At 45.9% G+C, this 19729-nt stretch overlaps 2 protein-coding genes across 21 annotated transcripts in view; one reads left to right on the top strand and one right to left on the bottom strand.

The window, feature by feature from the left end:
• Positions 1–9841, top strand: part of NUMB (NUMB endocytic adaptor protein) — a 98992-nt gene extending 89151 nt beyond the window's left edge. For 9 of the 16 annotated variants that reach the window (XM_068162182.1, XM_068162190.1, XM_068162189.1 and 6 more), the window contains 5 exons: positions 983–1184; positions 3267–3569; positions 5315–5464; positions 6312–6455; positions 7868–9841. In XM_068162182.1, coding sequence (XP_068018283.1) covers positions 983–1184; positions 3267–3569; positions 5315–5464; positions 6312–6455; positions 7868–8592 — 1524 coding nt within the window. In that variant the 3' untranslated portion in view covers positions 8593–9841. The remainder of the gene's footprint in view (positions 1–982; positions 1185–3266; positions 3570–5314; positions 5465–6311; positions 6456–7867) is intronic. The other 7 variants (XM_068162196.1, XM_068162195.1, XM_068162192.1 and 4 more) reach the window with 3 other exon arrangements.
• The window catches only part of PAPLN (papilin, proteoglycan like sulfated glycoprotein), a 57314-nt gene continuing 47403 nt past the window's right edge, over positions 9819–19729 (bottom strand). For all 5 annotated transcript variants that reach the window (XM_068162176.1, XM_068162175.1, XM_068162180.1 and 2 more), the window contains 5 exons: positions 19057–19194; positions 18286–18413; positions 15528–15636; positions 14048–14223; positions 9819–13545 (listed from right to left, as the gene is read on the bottom strand). In XM_068162176.1, the coding sequence (XP_068018277.1) occupies positions 13370–13545; positions 14048–14223; positions 15528–15636; positions 18286–18413; positions 19057–19194 (727 nt within the window). In that variant the 3' untranslated portion in view covers positions 9819–13369. The remainder of the gene's footprint in view (positions 13546–14047; positions 14224–15527; positions 15637–18285; positions 18414–19056; positions 19195–19729) is intronic.

The raw sequence follows: 19729 nt of genomic DNA, 5'->3' as shown, positions 1-19729 counted from the left end.
TCTGAAAGCAAGTTACCTCTATGGGTCTCTCCCTGTCTAGACCTAAGTTCGTTATTTAACTCCCTCATCTGGCCTTTTCCTCTTCCTGTTTTTTGTTGGATCCTGCCTACATTGTACAAAGTGTTTGAAACCTGGTGCAGACTCATTACGTGAACCCCACATAGCTGCACGCTCAGAGCAATTGTACTTCACAATTGCTCCTTTTTCTTTGAAGAGAAACAATGATGTTAGATGTTCCCAGTCAAACGTGTGCTAGAGCTGAAGCACTCCTGTTTTCCTCTGTGAATACCAGGTCAATTCACTTACTGACTACAATAGATGAGTTGAGCTGCTGGCAGTGAGAGCACCTCTGACTCAGCTGTAGCCGCAGTATCAGCTGGATTGCTGGACTTCCTCCGACCTGAATTTCCCTTCCTTTTTGCAGTTGTTGGACTGTGGATCCTTTTGACCTCACTGGTTAATAATGGAAGTGCTTTTCAGAAGGCACTCTTAATACTTACTTGTGCATTTGGTCAGGGCCAGTGAAAGGTGTAAGTAGTCACCTTTATGCTTTTAATTTTCACACTTGCTCCCTGAGCCCTCTGTAAACTTTTTCCGTCTGAGAATGGCACTTATCTGTCCTTCAGGGCTTACACCTGCTTAAGACAGCTTCACAAGAGTCTCTGTGCACAAATGTATCCAGAGGCGAGGGATCAGTGCAGGCACGTTATCACACTAGCGTCTTAGTAGCGGTTGAACTAAACCCATTAATCCAACAGTCTTTAATTTCTGTTTGGCCTTGAATACTGCTTGTGCATTAGTAACTGAGAGTCTTCAGATACCAGCTTTCATTTTAGAGCCGTACAAAAGGTGGCCAATTACAGTAGTTCTTTAATGCCTTAATTAGATTCCTCTTGTAAAGGCAGGTTATCAGTTTGCAATGCTCGAAGCAGATGTGCATTTCTGTTCCAGTTACTGTATGATGCAATCTTGTCTTGTACAGGGGGAAAGGTTGAGTCATGCCGTGGGCTGTGCATTTGCAGCATGCCTGGAGCGAAAGCAGAAGCGAGAGAAGGAGTGTGGAGTGACTGCCACCTTTGATGCCAGCAGAACCACATTCACTAGAGAGGGATCATTCAGGGTCACTACAGCTACTGAACAAGCAGAGAGAGAGGAAATTATGAGACAGATGCCAGATGCTAAAGGTATGGAGTGCAACTTAAACCATCATCCATAGCGAGCACCACCAGTGCTGAGGTGGTTTGGATCCTGTGTAAGGGCTGTGGCATAACACCCTTGCAGCACTTCCCTCTCTTCAGCCTTACTATGTGCAAGCCATACTCCCAGACACTTGTCACTTCACAAGGTGAAAAATGCTCTCAGATTTACTCATAGTGCATTTTCCCACATCTTCTCTAGAAACAGTCCAAGTGGCTTCATATGTTGGAGCTTACTCCTACTTGTTTTGTCAGCTTGCTACACAGCACAAAGCACCATAGGTATGGTACTAAAAGGCCTTGTTGGAAGAATGTTATAAAAACAGAATAAGTTTGCCAGCCTTGAGGTAATCCTTGTTGTAATATAAAGTTATGGTCAGTGAACAGAAAATTGCATGCACTTCTCTCAAATAATGTGCTTTTTTTTAAGGCAGGTTACAAAGTGTCTGTATAGAGCTTTATTGTGTGAGGGAAGAACAGATCAATCAGTGTGCTTTTCCAAAAGCACTAAAACCCTCTCCCCATAAAACACAACTGTTGCACTGTTACATTTGCACTCAAAACTAGTATCTAACTGATTTGAGAGGAGTTAGTTTTTACGTCCTAGCCATTAATAATACCATTTAAAGTGTCTTGGAATTCAAGTGAAAGTAGAACTTCTTACTCAAGTTTTATTACACAAGTAGTGGATTTCTACAGCAAACAAACAAACAAAAAGTCAAACTGTTATTGTAATACATACTGTTCGTAGCCCTCTTTACAGTGGAGTTGAACTTTTGTTTCAGAGGGTTCCACAGCAAGTTCTATGCTGCCACTCAATTGTAAAACTTTAATCTTCGTTTTCATCATCCATCTGCTTGTTCCCATACGTTAGTGTTAAAATGTGCTAAATGAAGCTTAAACACAAGGCCTTTGTTACTTGAGGGCATGAGTCAAAGTCTTGATTCACTGAAGGTGTGTGAAATCCTTTCCAAGAAAGACTGATTAGAAAAGTTTCACTTGAACGAGCAGCTGCAACTCATGGGTACTGAAGCTTGCAAGACAATGTAATTAGTTCCTCCTACCATTCCAGCTCCTCAGAAGTCTCTAGTGTGACTCCTCTTTTCCAGACTTCTAGTCATTCTGTTGATGTATCAGCAAAAAAAGAATTGTTTTTCCTAAAGCATTTGGAAAGCAATATAGGTAAAATAAGAGTTCACACCAGGATAGTGAGATTTCCCCTTCTCCTGCTGTGTTGATGAGCTGTGTTAATGGACTCCAAAGCTTCACTTACAAATGGTAGGTTTTTCTTCCTAGAGATTAAAAAGTTCCTATTGCTGTCCTAATGATGTGAGGATTTAAACTAGGCATACTCCTCCCATTAGTTTCCAATGCAACCAACTAGGGACTGGGTGATAATATTACAGCTTCATTCAGTTAAAGAAGTGACACAGGAACTTGCTGTAAATGTGCCTGTCAGCCCTGAGGCTGGCTCTGCCCTGCAGGACACTTTTCCTCTACCTGGAATGTATTTCCTGGAGAGCTGGTGAGCTGCAGCCTGAGCACCAAAGGCAGCCTAACCTGTTAAGTGCTGCTGATGCCGTTAGGCTGCTGAAGCTTGTGCAGTGTGTTTGGCTACTGCTGCTGTTCTGCAGGACTAGGAGGGTGGCTTTTAAAGGAATATCTAAGAGCTGGGTTCTGTTCCCTGCTGCTGCTGAGCTGTGCCACCCTAAGTCGCTTAATACAGTCTGTAGTAATGTTTTGCCTATAGTTTTGTGTGAGACAAAGTTCTCAAGCCACAATACGCTCCGAAATGAAGTATGGCCTGAGCTGGGGTTTCAGGAGCAGCTGGAAACAATACATATATACAAGTGGGCAGCCTTACTTAGTAAGCTTTGCTTTGGAGGCTGGATGTATGTAAAATGACATGGTGAAGACACTGAAGCTGTACAGAAATGAGTTGTCTCCTGTGGTTATCAGAACCTTATTTGGAGGAGTACTTGTCATGCAAATTCCTGTGATTTCTCTTCTCAAAACAAATGGGAATGCTACTTCACTTTTTGTCTTCTAACCTCACCCTGTTTCCTCCAGCAGTTGAAACAGAAGTGAAAACAGCAGCACCAGGTGCTGCACCAAACAGTACTGCCCCCTCTTCTGGCTCACCAACCTCTCCTACTGCTGAAGTCGCTGCCTCTCTGGACAAGGAAATGAGCAATCCCCACGCTATTCCACGGAGGCACGCCCCTATAGAACAGCTTGCCAGGCAAGGGTCTTTCAGGGGCTTCCCTGCCCTTAGCCAAAAGATGTCACCTTTTAAACGCCAGCTGTCTTTGCGAATCAACGAGCTGCCTTCAACAGTGCAAAGGAAGACCGATTTCCCCATGAAAAATTCAGGTAAACCCAAAGGGTTCCAGTGAAATGTTACCTTAAATTGTCTCCTCCTCCTCTCTTTCTATGTGGCTTCATGTAACTCCTCCTTTTCTAGTAAATCCTTGTGGATCATTTCTCAGGAGGAAATGTCACCCAAGTCAGAAAACTTCTGCTTTGGGAATAGGCAAGAATTTCAAATGCAGTGTTCGTGTGCAGCAGACAGACAGTTCCAATTGCTGTCTGAGATACTGGAGCACAGCTCAGAGTGCTCCAGGAGTGGGTGTTGGTGAGTTAGTAGGTGCTGGCTCTTCCCTCCGAGTCACTTAACTAGTTCTTCCACGTAGTGCCAGGGCATCCTGAGAGACAGATCCCTTGAAGGCCTTAGCCACTTGTCATGGCATCATGTGATGCTTTTATGCAGTCTGTCTTTCTGCCTGTCCAAATTATTCTTCCTGAGAGCAATTAAATGGCTTTTCACTGTGCAGTAAAAGAAACTTCACTGTTTAGGTGGCACAGGTGGCTGTGTCTGTAACGTGTGGTACAGTTTTCAGATGAAGGCAGTGGGATTTTTTAGAGTCATCACAACATAAACACCTTGGGTGCTCAGTACTTTGCATAATGTCCCAGAATCCCCTTAGCTGGTTTGTCCTGCAGACCAGCTGTACTCTCACTTGGTACCAGAACTGGGTTTAGGCTTCTAAGTTTGAAGAAAAAATTACTGTGATAAAGGCAAAATCAACAAAAATACCTAGTCAGACTTTTCTTACAGTCCTTATTTGGTGAGCCATGCTTTCAGACCACCACTGAGTTTATCAGTACTAGTGCACTGCTGACTGGCGATGCTCACTGAGCACACTGCAGTCTCTTTCTCATGATTCAGAATGTTTCTGATGCATGTCCTATGCATGCCGCTGCCAGTGCTGCTTACTGTGGCACCACGTGTGCTGTATGCACTATCTCTCAAGAAATCAATTCTTGGGCATGCCTCCCCTGAATTTTAGATAGGATGCATGTTGTGTGCGGACATCTCGTGGGTTATATACTGTTTGTGCTTATCCATGCCCGCTCATGCCCGTTCTGTGCAGTGAAGGACTGATGATCACTATTTTTGAAAGCTGTGCAATTAGTACTATTGAGAACATCTGGTAAGTCAGTCTTACTCCAGATGTTTGTTTATCCACATTATGCTGATACTTGGTTTAAAACTGGTTGTCATTTTATGTGAGCATTCAGCTTTCACTTCTCGCAATCCCACTACCAAACCAGAGCAATCAACATTCTAACTCTAGACTTAACTTGCCGCTGTGCTTTGCAGTCAGCACATTTCAACTTCATCTAGTTACTGTGGCAGTATGTTGTTGGAACACTTAAATCTATCATAAGTATTTTCATTTCACAGTGTGCCAAATCCTTGAGATATTTAGCACTTTATACTGATTCAGCTTTCCACCAAAGCCCTGGAAAAGCCTTTTGTTGTCTGAAATGAACGTTCTCTTGTGTTAACACAGAGCCAACAGTAATAGCCAAGGTTAAATCTGCACATCCATCACCTCACCCTCTTGACTTAAAGTAACTAATGTGATGTTCTAGTTCAGCTCAGCTCTTCAACACTAACTTATTACAAAAAACCAAACAATTGTCATGCAACTCAGCAGGAGGAAGATCTGGGACACAAGGGAGCTAATTATATTTCAGTATCACAGTGGTATTTGTATATTGTTTCTGTATCCTTTACCCTTCCAGTTTAATGAGTTGTGTTTATATTTTAGTCCCTGAGGTAGAAGGGGAAACGGACAGCATTAGTGCCCTGTGCTCTCAGATCACCAATACTTTCAGCACACCATCAGAAGATCCTTTCTCTTCAGCCCCCATGACAAAACCAGTGACAGTAGTCGCACCACAGTCTCCTGCCCTTCGAGGTTTGTGACTTTGCGTGCCGTGGTCATGATGGATGAGGCTCGAATGTACATAACGTTGCTTTCCAGTAACACCTGGTCTTAACTTCTTGTGCAAGTCCTGTCATCACTATTTTGGGGGAGTGGATCCTGCTTTACTCATCTTGTCTATTTAGTTTTTCTGTGTTGTTGTTTTTAACAAAAAGTTCGTGCACCTACCACACGATAGTGTCCTGCAAGAGGGACTGGCTTTGAGATAATGACTATTTTAACATTTTGCCTCCTCAACTGCAAAAAAACTTACCCACTGTGTGTCACAGGAACCAAATCCCACAAGGGAAGAGTTTTTGTGCCACCACATGATTACTGTTTCCCACACAAACTTTCAAGGTGTGGAGAGATGCCAACTTACAGCACTCGCTGCAGCCTCGAATCTTCATTTCGCTCATGCCCATTTATGCAAGTTGTGTGAAAAGAGAGCCTCTCCTTGTTAAATGTACTTATTGCTACTTTACAGCTGAAATCTCTTGTTGTTTTGAACCTAAAATCAATCATGCAGTAAGTGCTGGTGAGCCATCTCTCTTCTCCATAAAAACTACTAATTTGCCTTCACTTGGTCATCAGAACTCAAGGTCTTAACTCCATAAAGCCCAACCGTCCCACAGTTCTGCTCACAAGAGTTGGCCTGGTGAAGTGGAATTTACATCCTTATCAACTGTCAGTCCAGTTTGGCTAATTTACACAAACTGCTGTCATGTGGAAGTGTCTAAACTGTTGTTTGTTGATAGATCTGACATGGCCCACTAATATACCAGTCACGTGCATGCCTTGCATGAATTAATTGCACTGATGTTGTCTGCTCCCATTTTAGTTAATGGCACTGCCTCTGCCTTCTGTGTGCTTGCTGCTAAACCATCCCAAGCTGCTGTAGTGTCCACAGCTATGCCCGTTCGTGAAACCAATCCTTGGGCTCATGCTCCTGCTGCTAATACTGGAGCTGCAGCTGTGGTTGCTGGTAAGATTGGAAGTGGATCCGGTGCACTGCTATGAGAACTTGGATCAAAAGCATAATTGAGCCCTCGAGACAAATGTCGATGCCACTTAATGGCGAGTGGAAGGAACAGAAACAAAAGCCGGAAGTAGTAGCCTTTTGCACGAGTGGATAGAGGGAAGTGATGAACTTGCTGGTTCTGGGTCTATAAGCTGGACTGCTTCTTATTTTGGCAGCATTTTAGAATAGCTAGTGCTTAAAAAGGAAGTAATGAAGTAGTGTGTGTGGGGATGAGAGGAAAGACTCTAGGCATACCCAAAATAATGTGTGTGTTCTTTCCACTGATATACATAAGGAGAGATGAAGGTGGTTGCTTAAAGGCTTCAGAGGTTTGTTTCTTCTGTTCAGTAAGTTCAGTCTGACCCTCCACTCCTTGTTTGTAGTTAAGTACAATGTAAGGTGGTGCTTTGACTGTCACCCCTTTGGACATGTGCTAGAAGTCTCAGTCACAGTAGCATTTTCTGCTGGCTCAGCTCAAGAAGAGAAACTTTGCTGGTGAAAGAGTAGTTTCTTGTAAAAGTATCAGACCCATTTTCAGCAATTCTTACAGTTCCCACTGTAAAAGCAACAGTCAGATGGCATTTCACTGGATTAGGTTGACTGATGACTACTGATGACTGATGAATAGTAATGGGTTTCCACTTCTCTTAAATATCAGAGCCATTTCTAGCATCTCTGGTTGCCTTTCTCACTCTATTGGAAACCTGGCAAGGCCCCATGGGAACAAAAGAGAAGCTGAAACTGCAGGGAGAAGGAAAACCAGAATTCAGATGGTGGGAAAAAGTTTTGAAACTGTGGGAGGATGGAAGCGATGGTGACTTTTGGGGCTTGCGTTTTTTTTTTAAATCACCAAATATAACTGACTTAAAATAAGGGCTGGGTTATAGAAGGAAAGTCTAAAATGCTGGACTTGAACTTCATAAATAAGTTTGAGAGGTTAACAGCCTGAGTTGTACATGAAAACAGTAAGGGAAGAGGGAGTAGAGATGGAGGATTAATACAGAGGAGTCGTAGTAAGGACAGTTGACACATCATACAGTAATTTGATTAGATTCCTTAAGTGTGCTTGTATATCGTAGTAAGTACTTGCACTTCAGTGGCTATAGGACAGAAGAATTAGTATCTTGACCTGCCACTGCCATCATTACTGGCCTTTAGAGGGTAAAGCCTTAATTTAGGAAATGCAGCAAACCACTCTTAAAACCAATTGCTTCTGAGAACAGACTGAGACCATGGATGCACAAAGATGTGTCCAATGATGGTAGCAGTCTTCCAGCCTCAGAGGGTGGAGGCCTCTCTGTTCTTTCCAGCCTTTCTAACTGATAAAAGGGTAAGGAGTGGAAGCATTAGTGACTTCCCCATGCTTTCCTTCCCAGGCACTGAATGGAGCAGCACCTCCTCAGGTGCAGCCTCACCAAGTCTCTTCCAAGGAAATCACAGACGTACTCCCTCAGAAGCAGACCGCTGGTTGGAAGAGGTCTCAAAGACTGTCAGAGCCCAACAGCAACCAACTGCAGCCCCTGCTCCAGCCCCAGCTCCACAGCCGCTACTACAGCCTCCTCCAGCAGCTTCCCAGCCAGCAGCACCAGCCTTCCCAGTCAGCACCTTTGTTGCGCCTCAGCCTGTGCCGGTGGGTGTGGTACCACCCCTGCAGCCAGCGTTTATTCCTGCTCAGCCCTACGCTGTGGCAAATGGGATGACCTATGCAGCCCCAAGCGTACCTGTGGTCGGAATCACACCTTCCCAGATGGTAGCCAACGTCTTTGGTACTGCAAGCCACACTCCAGCCGCCCACCCGCATCAGTCGCCCAGTCTTGTCAAACAGCAGACGTTCCCTCAGTACGAAAGCAGCAGTGCTACCACCAGCCCCTTCTTCAACCCTCCTGCGCAGCACAACGGCTCTGCAGCCTTCAACGGAGTCGAGGGTAGCAAATGGGCTGCAGAGGACAAGCATTCGCAGCCTCCCGCTGCCGCTCCACAGGTAGATCCCTTTGAAGCACAGTGGGCAGCCCTGGAGAGCAAGGCCAAGCAGCGCACTAATCCCTCTCCAACTAACCCCTTCTCAAGTGATTTACAGAAGACATTTGAGATTGAACTTTAAGCAGTCTTTTGGGGGGGGGTTGATAAATTGTCCACTAGGGTAGTGGAATAAAGGGAGCAGAGGGAACTGTTTCTGATCAGTTTGCTTTGATAATCCCAAAGGTCCCTTCAAACAAAAATGGGTTAGAAAGAGGGAGCAGTTATGGGGAGGATATAAACGTACAGAGAATTTAACGTGCAGTTCTTAAAAGGATGCTGGAGCCACCCCAGTCTGCATTTCCTCCTCACTTGGAAAGCTGGAAGTCAAACAGAGCAAAGAAAGGCACCCAGTCCCAAAGCCTGTTCTGCAGAAACATCACTTCTCTCACAGTAAGGGAGGCAGAGTTTGCACTTCTGTCCTTCTGATGCCCTGTGAGTCCCGGACAAACCCCCTCAGGGAAAAATGGATGGGGTGGGGTAGTGGGGGGGTGGACATGGGTGGGAGATTGTCACCTGCTTGGTAAAAGCTAGGTTTGTGGAAAAAGTTGAGCTTCCATTTTGAGTAACAAAGTGAATATTATATGTAAAGAATAAAGTAAAGCCAAAATCTTTATTTTTATGCATTTAGAATATTTTAAATAGTTGGATATTAAAAGCTGTATGAGTTGTAAGTAATCTTGCCAAAGGTTAAAAAACAAAAGGGGGCTGGATGTATGAAATTGTACATAAGATTGATTTATCTCTGATTCTTATTGTAAGTAATATTGGGGGGTGGGGTGGAAAAAGGGGCTCTAGCTTGTTCTTGTATCTGTTCATTGTAAGTAGCATATTGCAACAACAATCACAACCAATAAGTCATTATATCGTAGTTTTAAAGGAAGAAAATTAAAGAACAGTATTGTCATGGTTTGAGAACCATGGGGAGAATTTACTGGGTTTTATGGGAATCAAGCTACATATTCTATATAGTATGGTTTTTTCCTTTCATGTATTGCTGCAGTTTCTTTGTCTTAATCTATTGGTTCTAACACTACTGTGATAAGTTACTGTAATCATATCTACATCCTGGCGTGACCTGGGAAACCATTTTATGTTTGTCTGTCAAATAGCTCTTAGAGGTTTTTAACTTTGGTTTAATTCCCCCCTACACTGATTTGTGAAACCTTGTGGTTAAGGCTGCAGCTGGTCCAGGTTCTGCCTCTGGTGACTTGTGAAAACCATCTCATTTTAACTTTACTTTTAAACTTTGGCCTTACAAGCAAATGTAAGTTATATATATTTGTACTGATGATTTATAATCTGCTTTAACAGAAATAAATGTTGGTGGTAGATGTGCTGTCTGTGAAAGCTTTGTTTCCCACCCCATGCAGTTCTCAGCCCATCTGGCTGTCTTCTCTCTTGTTGGGTAAGTGAGCCCTGATTGCCAACCTAGAAGCTCAGTAACACCTCTTACTTTGTACACCACCTTCAGTTACCTTTAAGACTGAACTGGCAAATACCCTTGTGACCATAACTGGCAGCCTTTGCTGAAAACACCGGGTTCTGGATTTGCACAACTGTATTTTCAAATGCTGAGACAGGGAGAAATATGAAGACAGTAACATTCAAAAAGGAAAAGAAGGAAAACTCTCATTTTCTTTCCCCTGCTTCCCAAAGGAATGAACAGGAGAAGAGCCATGTGAAAAGTCAGCATATTTTCCTGTCTTTTCTGTTCTTCCAGGCCACTAACAGAACCCATCACAGCAACAAGCTACCTAACTGCGTTCTTAAGTGCACCACATCAGTTTAGACACATGGAAAAGTCAGACTTTGTCACCTGGAGGGGAAGAAATGCTGCCTTTGGCCCCAGCATTTGAGCCTGCCAGCAGTTTCCATTTCCAGCCAAGTACAGTGACTGTCACAGGGACGTGGTCTAGAACCTTTTCCCCTGTATGGATTCTTACCTGTTTTCATTATGTGAATAGCAATGACCACCACTCCCTGTCTTCTTAAAGCTGGTACCAATCTCTTCAGCTCTCCAAAAAGCAAGCAAGTAGTTAGAGGCAGTTATAGTAGGCAAGTAAAGCACATGTAGCCTATTCTGTTAGTTCCACATCTTTCACAGCAGTGCCCCAAAAGCAACTGAAAATAGCCCAATGCAGCTACACCCTTCCCCTACCCTGCAGATAACAGTAAATGACCTTCCTGCAGTCAATTATTTACAGAAGAAAATTAACATCTCAATTCTCAAATAAAAGTAAACATTCAGGCATTTAAATAGCACTACAGAGAGGGAAAAGCTCGGCTTGTCAAACAAAAGAAATGTAAAAGGACTCCTTAGTTAACTAATGCAGTGATGGCACATAATTGAAGCAGGGACTGCATGCCCTCCAAACCCATCCTTACTGCCCTGGTTATGCAGCTGAAAGGAGGTCAGAATAAAACCCCACTTAACGCTGAAGCACCTTCAGTGTTAAAAGTTCCTGCCCCGTCAGAATACAGGTGCCTGTTACAGCCTTCATGAGCCTCAGGAGAGCTTTCCCTGGCCCCGTCTTGTATAACTACACAGCTTAAGCGAAAGCTGACTACGCAGAGTATTTAAATAGTCTAAAAATAGAGCCTCTTGCCAGAGTGGAAAGGGATATTTTAGAACTGACTGCTTGCTCTGGGACAAAGGTGACACAACAACAATGGACTTCCTACCTGTGCTACCCTCTATACCTGTTGCATGTGCACTGCGAGGGCTTCACCAAGACTGGCATTTACACAGTTTGTGATTAACCCCCGGACTCAAAAGGACAAGTCATACCATATACTAAAATAGCCTTGTGCAGGCAGGAAAGGTGCTGGGCTGAGATGTTAAATGCAAAATTACAGAGAGAGCCTAGAAGTAGTTCTCAGGGCCATCGCCTTGTTTTTCAGTAGCCAATGATGTCAACTTCAAACCCTACGCTACAGCCCCTACTATGAATTCCTAACACAATTAGGGCTTTTAACTGCAAAATCAGTATTGTTGTCTTTTCTAGCAAGCACAATCTATCAGACCACAGAAAGACCCACCCCCAGATAGCTGCATGACTGTCACCTCTCACTCCTTTACTGGATTGCTTCTAGACTTTTCAGTTTGTTCCCATCTTAAAGCAGTGTGTCCAATCCTGAAGCCACACCTGTGCTGAAGAGAGTGCAATCGTTAGGTTAGTAATTCTTAGGGGCATCTGAACTCATTTACTGGATTTAGTGTCTAAACCAGCTTTAGGCTGTCAAGCCTGGGGATTTAACACCCCTGTATTACTGCTGCCCCCGAGTACTGAGTCTGGACTGGAGAGTGGGTGAGCACAGTCCTGAAAGAGCTGCTTGCCTTGGAAGCCTTAAAGTAATAAAACAGAAACACAAGAAGAAAACACCCCAACACACAGCTAATCTCTCAACAGCACCCTCTTCAACCCCCAACCAAATCACACTAGTCTAGTAGTTTCTAGTTACATCTATGCAAATAATAAATGAGAGATGGTGGTAATTAATATGGTATAACCCATCCAAAGTCTCAGCAGGGACACTGGAATGAGGAAAAGGGGGACTGATAGGGCTGATGGTAAGGTAGAACAGTGCTGTGGAGGCTGTGAAAACTGCTTTGGCTCAGAATTAATTCCATTCTGTGATACTAAAGACACCCAAGGGCCTTTCCCTGATGTAACAAATCATGATATAATCTCACCTCCCGAAACAGTGGAGACTTGCAGAGTGTCACATGCCTACTTGCTGCCACTCAGTGCTAGTTTTCAAACACAGGATGCTTTTCAGTTACAGCTGCTCTGCATCTGGAGGTCCTCACTTGTCGGCCCACAGCAGCAGGAATCCACCCATGCTGTTCACAGGGCCAGGCTTTCCTGGACTTACCTGATCACAGGGAGGTTTGTTCTGGCAAGTCAAAGGCCTCTCCATGTGTTTATGTGTGTATCATTCACTTTTCCAAGCTGCAACTCAGCCCAATGCTACCACCAAGCCTGGCTTTGCAATGAATTCAACAGTGTAATTCTGGGTCAAGAATGAAAAACCAGTAAGAACCTTATCTGTTGAGCCTACCTAGAGCCAGAGGTATTTAAACTGCAGCATCTCAGAACGAGGCAACAGTTTTGGTATACCCACCTAAATTATCTCTAACATTTGGGAATGGCTGAAAGTATCCTTCTAGCTTTCTGTGAAGCATTGCTTCTGCATTTCACTCCAAAGCTGACTACAGTAAAGCAGAAACCAAACTGACCCAACCAAACATGTATCTAAGGTATACTGGAATAAAGCAGCTACTAGCAGCATGACATTACAGCTGCACCCCTAGAGCCAGTAATTTCACAGGACCTGAATACTAATGTTACATGCATCAAGCTATGTCTCATGGCCAGAATCCTTTGCAATTAGGTGGAAAGTGCTCTCCAGGATTACACATGTTCATTGCTCATTAGAGCTTTCTTTAAGACAGTTCAGGCTCATCTTCAAACAGAGACCTTTGAAGAGCACTTCTCTCGCTTGTGTGAATAATTGGTCTCTCTTTCATGCTTGTTGTCTGCCTTCTCTAAAGTCACAACATCCTTATATTCTAAACATCATGCTGTTCTGTGAATGACAGCAGCTACCCTTAAGTGAAGAGATGGATAAGCTACAGCAAGGCATACAGGGAGAAAAAGGAGTTTGCAAAAAAATTGAGGGTGGTGGGTCCCCCACCTTCAAACAGGTACACCTGCTAGTACTGCTGTTCAATTCACCCTCCAGCTTTGCATCAGGGCAGAGCTCCCAGAGCAATTTCATGCAGTAGAAGGACAGAGTTCATATTCCCAGTCTTGTAACTGGTCACCTGGGCAACCCTGTGGGCATGGAGGTGTCTGTCACCCACGGTGATGAGGAGGACTGGCCTGTGACTGGTACTGAGAGCAGCTGGCACAGCAGAAGCTGGAGTAGTATTCGTTACTGCAGAGCCGGGCCTGCAGGATCAGGTCACAGTTGGCGAGGTGTGGCTGGTCCATGCACTCTCTGCTCACATCCACAACACGATTCACAGTGGCTGCAGCCAAGCAAAAGGTGAAGCAGCTATAAATATACTGCCAGGGCTTATCTCCAGCATGTTCCTGCCAGTTCTAAGGGGATTGTTTTGAACTTAGTCAAACATTCAAGGATGAGAGAGAAACTAACTCCTCCAGTGAGATACAAGAGGAGAATGCAATTTCTGGGGCTGATCTCCTGAGAAGAGACCTCTCTACCCTGTACAAAGCCAGCTGGATGGTGTCCAGAATCCAAATACAAATCCTGCAACTAACTATTATATTAAGCAACTATTGCATTTTGGCCTAAGGAAGTTGATTAGGCTCCCAGTGCCTACAAATTAACCTCCCAATGCCTTCTCCTACAATGAGTGAAGGGATATTTCCATTCCTGCTTTTCTGCTCAGGGAAAGCAGGGCTTCTTGAGTAGCACAGCCTAGAGGCTGCTTCCCAAAGGCCAAGGCAGGTGGTAGAGAGGCACAAGCAATGGGCACAGGAGAAACAGGGTGACCAGGTTGTACTCACTGCTAGGCCTGCTCCTCAGCACCTTCACCTCTGTGCTGGCACTGACAGAGCTGCTGCTGCTGTAGGCATTACATGTGTAGGAGCCCTCGTCAGCCTCCTGAACATTGCTTATGATCAGGCTTCCATCCTGGGACAGGTGGATGTGGTGGCCATCTGCCCACATGGGGACTCCATTCCTGTGGTGAAAAACATTCTGTACCACTGCTCCCACCCATGGGGAACTAAAGTATCTCTCTGTGCTCTTTGGGAGCTAATGCTCTGTGAAAGGGTGAGTTCCTACCAATTCAGCAGGAAGAAAGAAGAAATCTTATTTCACTACAACCTGGCTCGACAATTAACACGGGTCTGAGCCAATTGGCATCTGTTGCCCACTGTCTGTGTAGGAGGTAGCCAGCTGTGTGTGCTGTGTACAGACATTGCCCTTTCTGCTGTTACACATTTTTGAGGTTTGAGGAACTAAGAGAAAATCCAGGGTGTCTTTCCCTCTCTCCAGGTTGTGGTCTGGCAGAACTTGTTTGCCTGGCATGGGCCGCAGCATGTACTGCTTGAGGACTATCTGGGGTAGTGAGCAATGAGGCCTCTTTCCTCGCCCTGAAAAATCTGGGTGTGTTGTTTTGTTGTTTTTTCAAATGTTTAAAACACCAGCAAGATTGTGTTCTGGTCTGGAATATTCTGTGTCCAGCAGGAACACTGCCTGAATTACAAATTATCAAGGGAATGAAATGTGGTTCACTGAGAAGGGTTTCATTCAGACTCTGAAACTTGCATCACTTTGTTAGCTCAAATATCACTGCTATGGAAGAAGAGCTCTCTTTGTGAGAGGGCCCATTTCAGTCCTGCCCCTTGGAGTAGAGGGATTTAAACAATTACCAATCCATCTCTCTGGATCTTTCACAAGAGGGCTCTGGAACAGAGCTGATTATTTTCAAACAGGGAAAAACCCCACCAAACACTTTCACAAATTGAGAAACCATTAACAGCTTTTCCTTTACTTTTCTTAAAACACTTTAAAATCTCCTTTGCTCCCATGGACAGTAGAGTGAGCAACTATTGCAGCGGGGAGCTGGGAGAATAGTCGCTGTTATTATAGGGACTGAAACGTTTGCTGTGTTTGTGCAGAGATTATAAAGACCAACTAAAGTCCTCCTCTAATTACTGATTTTAGTTTTTGCTATTGTAATGTCACTAGCTTTCCAGTTTGGAGCCCTTTGGAACTCCATGAAATCTTATCTTGATGGTTGCTTTTCCTCCTCATTTAGCTGGAATGTGAACAGGGTAACCCCCCCAAGTCACAGGGATCTTGTCCAGGATTGTGGGGTACCAGTCACATTGTTTAGGAAAAGGTGAGTGTTGCTATAGTTAGGGCTGATAACTGTGGACCTGTCCTTTACCTGACAGGGATCCTGCATTATTATTTTGAGGGTAAGCAATGAGGTTTGGGAAGACAAGGAAAGGGAAGCTCTGTCTCATTTTTGCTCACCTTGACCACCTTATATTAACATTGCTGCCAGTCACCGTACAGGGAAGCTGCGCAGTTCCTCCCTCAGGTACTGTAATGCTTGGCAGAAGACCAGTGATCCTCAGCTCTCCTAGAATAGAAGGGAAATCAACACTAGCAGGACGACAATGGCTTGCTGCCCCTGGTACTCCCTCATGGGAAAAGTCTGATACATGCTACAATGAGCTATGCGTCCCTAGGCCTTAGGCAGCATGTTTGGAGCTATGATGCTGTTTCCTTTTGTCCAAGCAAGACCAAGACCTCAAAGAGCTTATTCCTCCAGCTGGACAGAAGCACTACACAGGCAGAGAACCATCTCCTTAGTTTGTCTTGCTCCTATACCATTCCATACCAGTGTCCCAGACAAGGCCCTGACAGCCACTCTTGCTGTGCTGTTAGTCCCTCCTCCCAGCTGCCTGGAGCACCACAATCTACTAGATGCACACCCAGATTACCTTTGACTAGACTAGACTAGAATAGAACAGAACAAACCAGGTTGGAAGAGACCTTCAAGATCATCATGTCCAACCCATCAACCAATCCAACTCACCTAAACAACTAACCCATGGCACCAAGCACCCCATCAAGTCTCCTTCTGAACACCTCCAATGATGGTGACTCCACCACCTCCCCGGGCAGCCCATTCCAATGGGCAATCACTCTCTCTGTGTAGAACTTCTTCCTAACATCCAACCTAAACCTCCCCTGGTGCAGCCTGAGACTGTGTCCTCTTGTTCTGGTACTGTCTGCCTAGGAGAAGAGACCAACATCCACCTGTCTACAACTTCCCTTCAGGTAGTTGTAGAGAGCAATAAGGTCACCCCTGAGTCTCCTCCTCTCCAGGCTAATCAACCCCAGCTCCCTCAGCCTCTCCTCATAGGGCTTGTCTTCCAAACCCCTCACCAACTTTGTTGCTCTTCTCTGGACACGTTCCAGCAAGTCAACATCCTTCCTAAACTGAGGGTCCCAGAACTGGACACAGGACTCAAGGTGTGGCCTAACCAGTGCAGTGTACAGGGGCAGAATGACCTCCCTGCTCCTGCTGGCCACACTGTTCTTGATACAGGCCAGGATGCCATTGGCCCTCTTGGCTGCCTGGGCACACTGCAGGCTCATGTTCAGCCTACCATCAACCAGTATTCCCAGGTCCCTCTCTGCCTGGCCACTCTCCAGCCACTCTGACCCCAGCCTGTAGCACTGCATGGGGTTGTTGTGGCCAATGTGCAGAACCCGGCACTTGGATGTGTTCAATCTCATGCCCTTGGACTCTGCCCATCTGTCCAGCCTGTCGAGGTCTCTCTGCAGAGCCTCTCTACCCTCCAGCAGATCAACTCCTGCCCCCAGCTCGGTGTCGTCAGCAAATTTACTGATGATGGACTCAATGCCCTCGTCCAGATCATCAATAAAGATGTTAAAGAGCACAGGGCCCAGCACTGATCCTTGGGGCACACCACTAGTGACTGGCTGCCAGCTGGATGTGGCACCATTCACCACCACTCTCTGGGCTCGGCCCTCCAGCCAGTTCCTAACCCATTGCAGTGTGCTCCCGTCCAAGCCATGGGCTGACAGCTTGGCCAGCAGTTTGCTATGGGGGATGGTGTCAAAGGCCTTGCTGAAGTCCAGGTAGACTACATCCACAGGCCTCCCCACATCCACCAGGCGGGTCACCTGATCATAGAAGGAGATCAGGTTGGTCAGGCAGGACCTGCCCTTCCTAAATCCATGCTGGCTAGGCCTGATCCCTTGGCCATCCTGTGAGTGCTGTGTTATTGCACTCAGGATGACCTGTTCCATGATCTTGCCTGGCACTGAGGTCAGGCTGACAGGCCTATAATTCCCTGGCTCATCCAACTGGTCCTTCTTGTGGATGGGCACCACGTTGGCCAGCTTCCAGTCCTCTGGGACATCTCCAGTGAGCCAGGACTGATGAAAAATGATGGAGAGTGGCTTAGCCAGCTCATCTGACAGCTCTCTCAGCACCCTAGGATGGATCCCATCCGGTCCCATGGACTTGTGGCATCCAAGTGGCTGAGGAGAGCTCCAACTACCTGCTCATGGAACATAGGGAAACTGTGCAGCTCCCTGGCTCCTTCTGCCAGCTCTGCAGGCCAGCTGTCTGGAAGACGTTCTATCCTGCTAGTAAAAATTGAGGCAAAGAAGGTGTTAAGTACCTCTGCCTTTTCCTCATCCTTTGATACAATGTTTCCCTCCATGTCCACCAAGGAGTGGAGGTTGTCCTTGCCCTTCCTCTTGCTATTAATGTATTTATAGAAGGACTTTTTGTTGTCCTTCACAGCAGAGGCCAGTCTAAGCTCCAAATGTGCTTTTGCCTCCCTAATTTTCTTCCTACATGATCTAGCAACATCCTTAAACATTTCGTGGGTTGCCCCACCTTTCTTCCAAAGATGATACACCCTCTTTTTTCCCCTTAGTTCTATTAAGAGTTCATTAACCATCCAGGCTGGCCGTCTGCCCCGGCGGCTCATATTCTGGCACACTGGCACAGCCTGTTCCTGCGCCTTCAAGAGTTCTTCCTTGAAGCAGGTCCAGCTCTCCTGGACCCCTTTATTTTTAAGGGCTTTATCCCAAGGAACCCTCTGAGTTAGTTCCTGTCCTCAAGCTGCCAAGAGGTATGGCCAGACAAGAAACCCACACTGCCCAGCCCTCCCTGTCTCCTCTCCTGTGTGCACACAGGCATGTGTGTACTGATAAAGCAGATGTGTCTCCACCCACCCAGTACCTAGAGGTCGGAACAGGACATGGCGCTGGTCCCGGTCACGTCCATTTGAGGCGATGCAGGTGAAGAAGCCAACATCTTCCGAGCTGACACGGCTGATCACCAGCGCCCCATCCGACTGCTGCCGGTGTCTGGGGAGCAAAACCAGAAAGCTCCTCAGCCTGTGCTTGGGTCAGGATGTGTCTCCAGCCAGCAGAGCTGAAGCTGAGCCTCATGCACAACTTTGCGGTGACAATGAACAAAGGTTTAGCTGCAGCTCAGTTCAACATGTAATGCAACCCCAGCTCCTCAAGTTCCATCAGTAATGCTGCAGACTTCGGGAAAGCTCTCTCTACTAGAGCAGGTTTGTGGGAGTGGATGGTGAGGGGAGCTGCAGGAGAAAAGCACCAGTACCTGTATAAGTTCATTTCAGGCACCTTGATCTCTGCCTTTGCTGTGAACTTCTGCCCTGGCTCACAGACAAGCTGAATTTTGGCAAATTTGCTTGCTATGTGTTTGCATTTTGTTCATCTCACAGATTAACAAATTTCAGCTTTGGCTCAACTGTTCACTCAAGGGGTCAATGTTCAGACTGATCTATGAGTGAAACTTAGACAGTCAAGCAGGATGGTCTGGCTTTCATGGAGGAAGTTGCCTGTCCAACAAAGGACAGGCCTTAGCTACATGGACAGCAGATCATTCTCTCAGGAAGGAAACAGGGAAGGCAAGGCCAGGAGGAGGTCCTCCTCCACACGAACCTGCCTGTGGGTATGGTGGAATGGCCTGGGAGCTCACCTGGGAGATGAGAGGGGCTGCCCATCTTTCTGCCACTCAATGGTGAGAGCTGGCGATGCTTCCACTGTGCAGGGCAGTCTGACTCTCTCCCCGATGCTGGCCTCCACTACTGAGGGCTCACTCTTATCCATTCTCAACCTGCAAAGTCCACAAGCACACCAAAGATGAGGAATCTTCCTCACCCAGCACCTGACCTTCAGCACAAGGCTTTTTTCCATCACAATTTCATAGCAATTATTTTTTGCCTCCAATGGGAAAGGGTGGTCTCTGCACCCTCATCAGAGCTCTGTCATTACCAACATTCACACACAACACTCAAATCCCGCTCCAGTTCAGCACAGCTTGGTGCTGCACTCCTGCCAGACAGCTTAACCCTTTAGAGAGAGCACCACTGTTCCTTATAGCATCTCTCTGGTTAACAGCCTAGGAAATGATAGCAAAATGAAGGCACAGCAAATGGTACAAAGCCCTTGTATAAGCAAGCTGCCCACAAACTGCTTATCAGGCACACAAAAATGAGCAGGTGTTTTTTGGGGGTGTGAAGAGCCCATTGCAATCACCTGACTGCACACAAGGCCCAGCAGCTGGCCATCCACTTCGTGCAGCAGGGAGGTTTAGGTTAGGCTCTCAACACCCATCCCTTCCTGCTCTTTGCTCTGTCATAACTGCAGCT

This window comes from Melanerpes formicivorus, unplaced genomic scaffold (assembly GCF_026170545.1).
Source record: "Melanerpes formicivorus ecotype bairdi unplaced genomic scaffold, bMelFor1.0.p_v2 SCAF_62, whole genome shotgun sequence".
Lineage (NCBI taxonomy): Eukaryota > Metazoa > Chordata > Aves > Piciformes > Picidae > Melanerpes > Melanerpes formicivorus.
The sequence above is the reverse complement of the archived record's forward strand: the minus strand, read 5'-3'. Positions and strand labels throughout refer to the sequence as shown.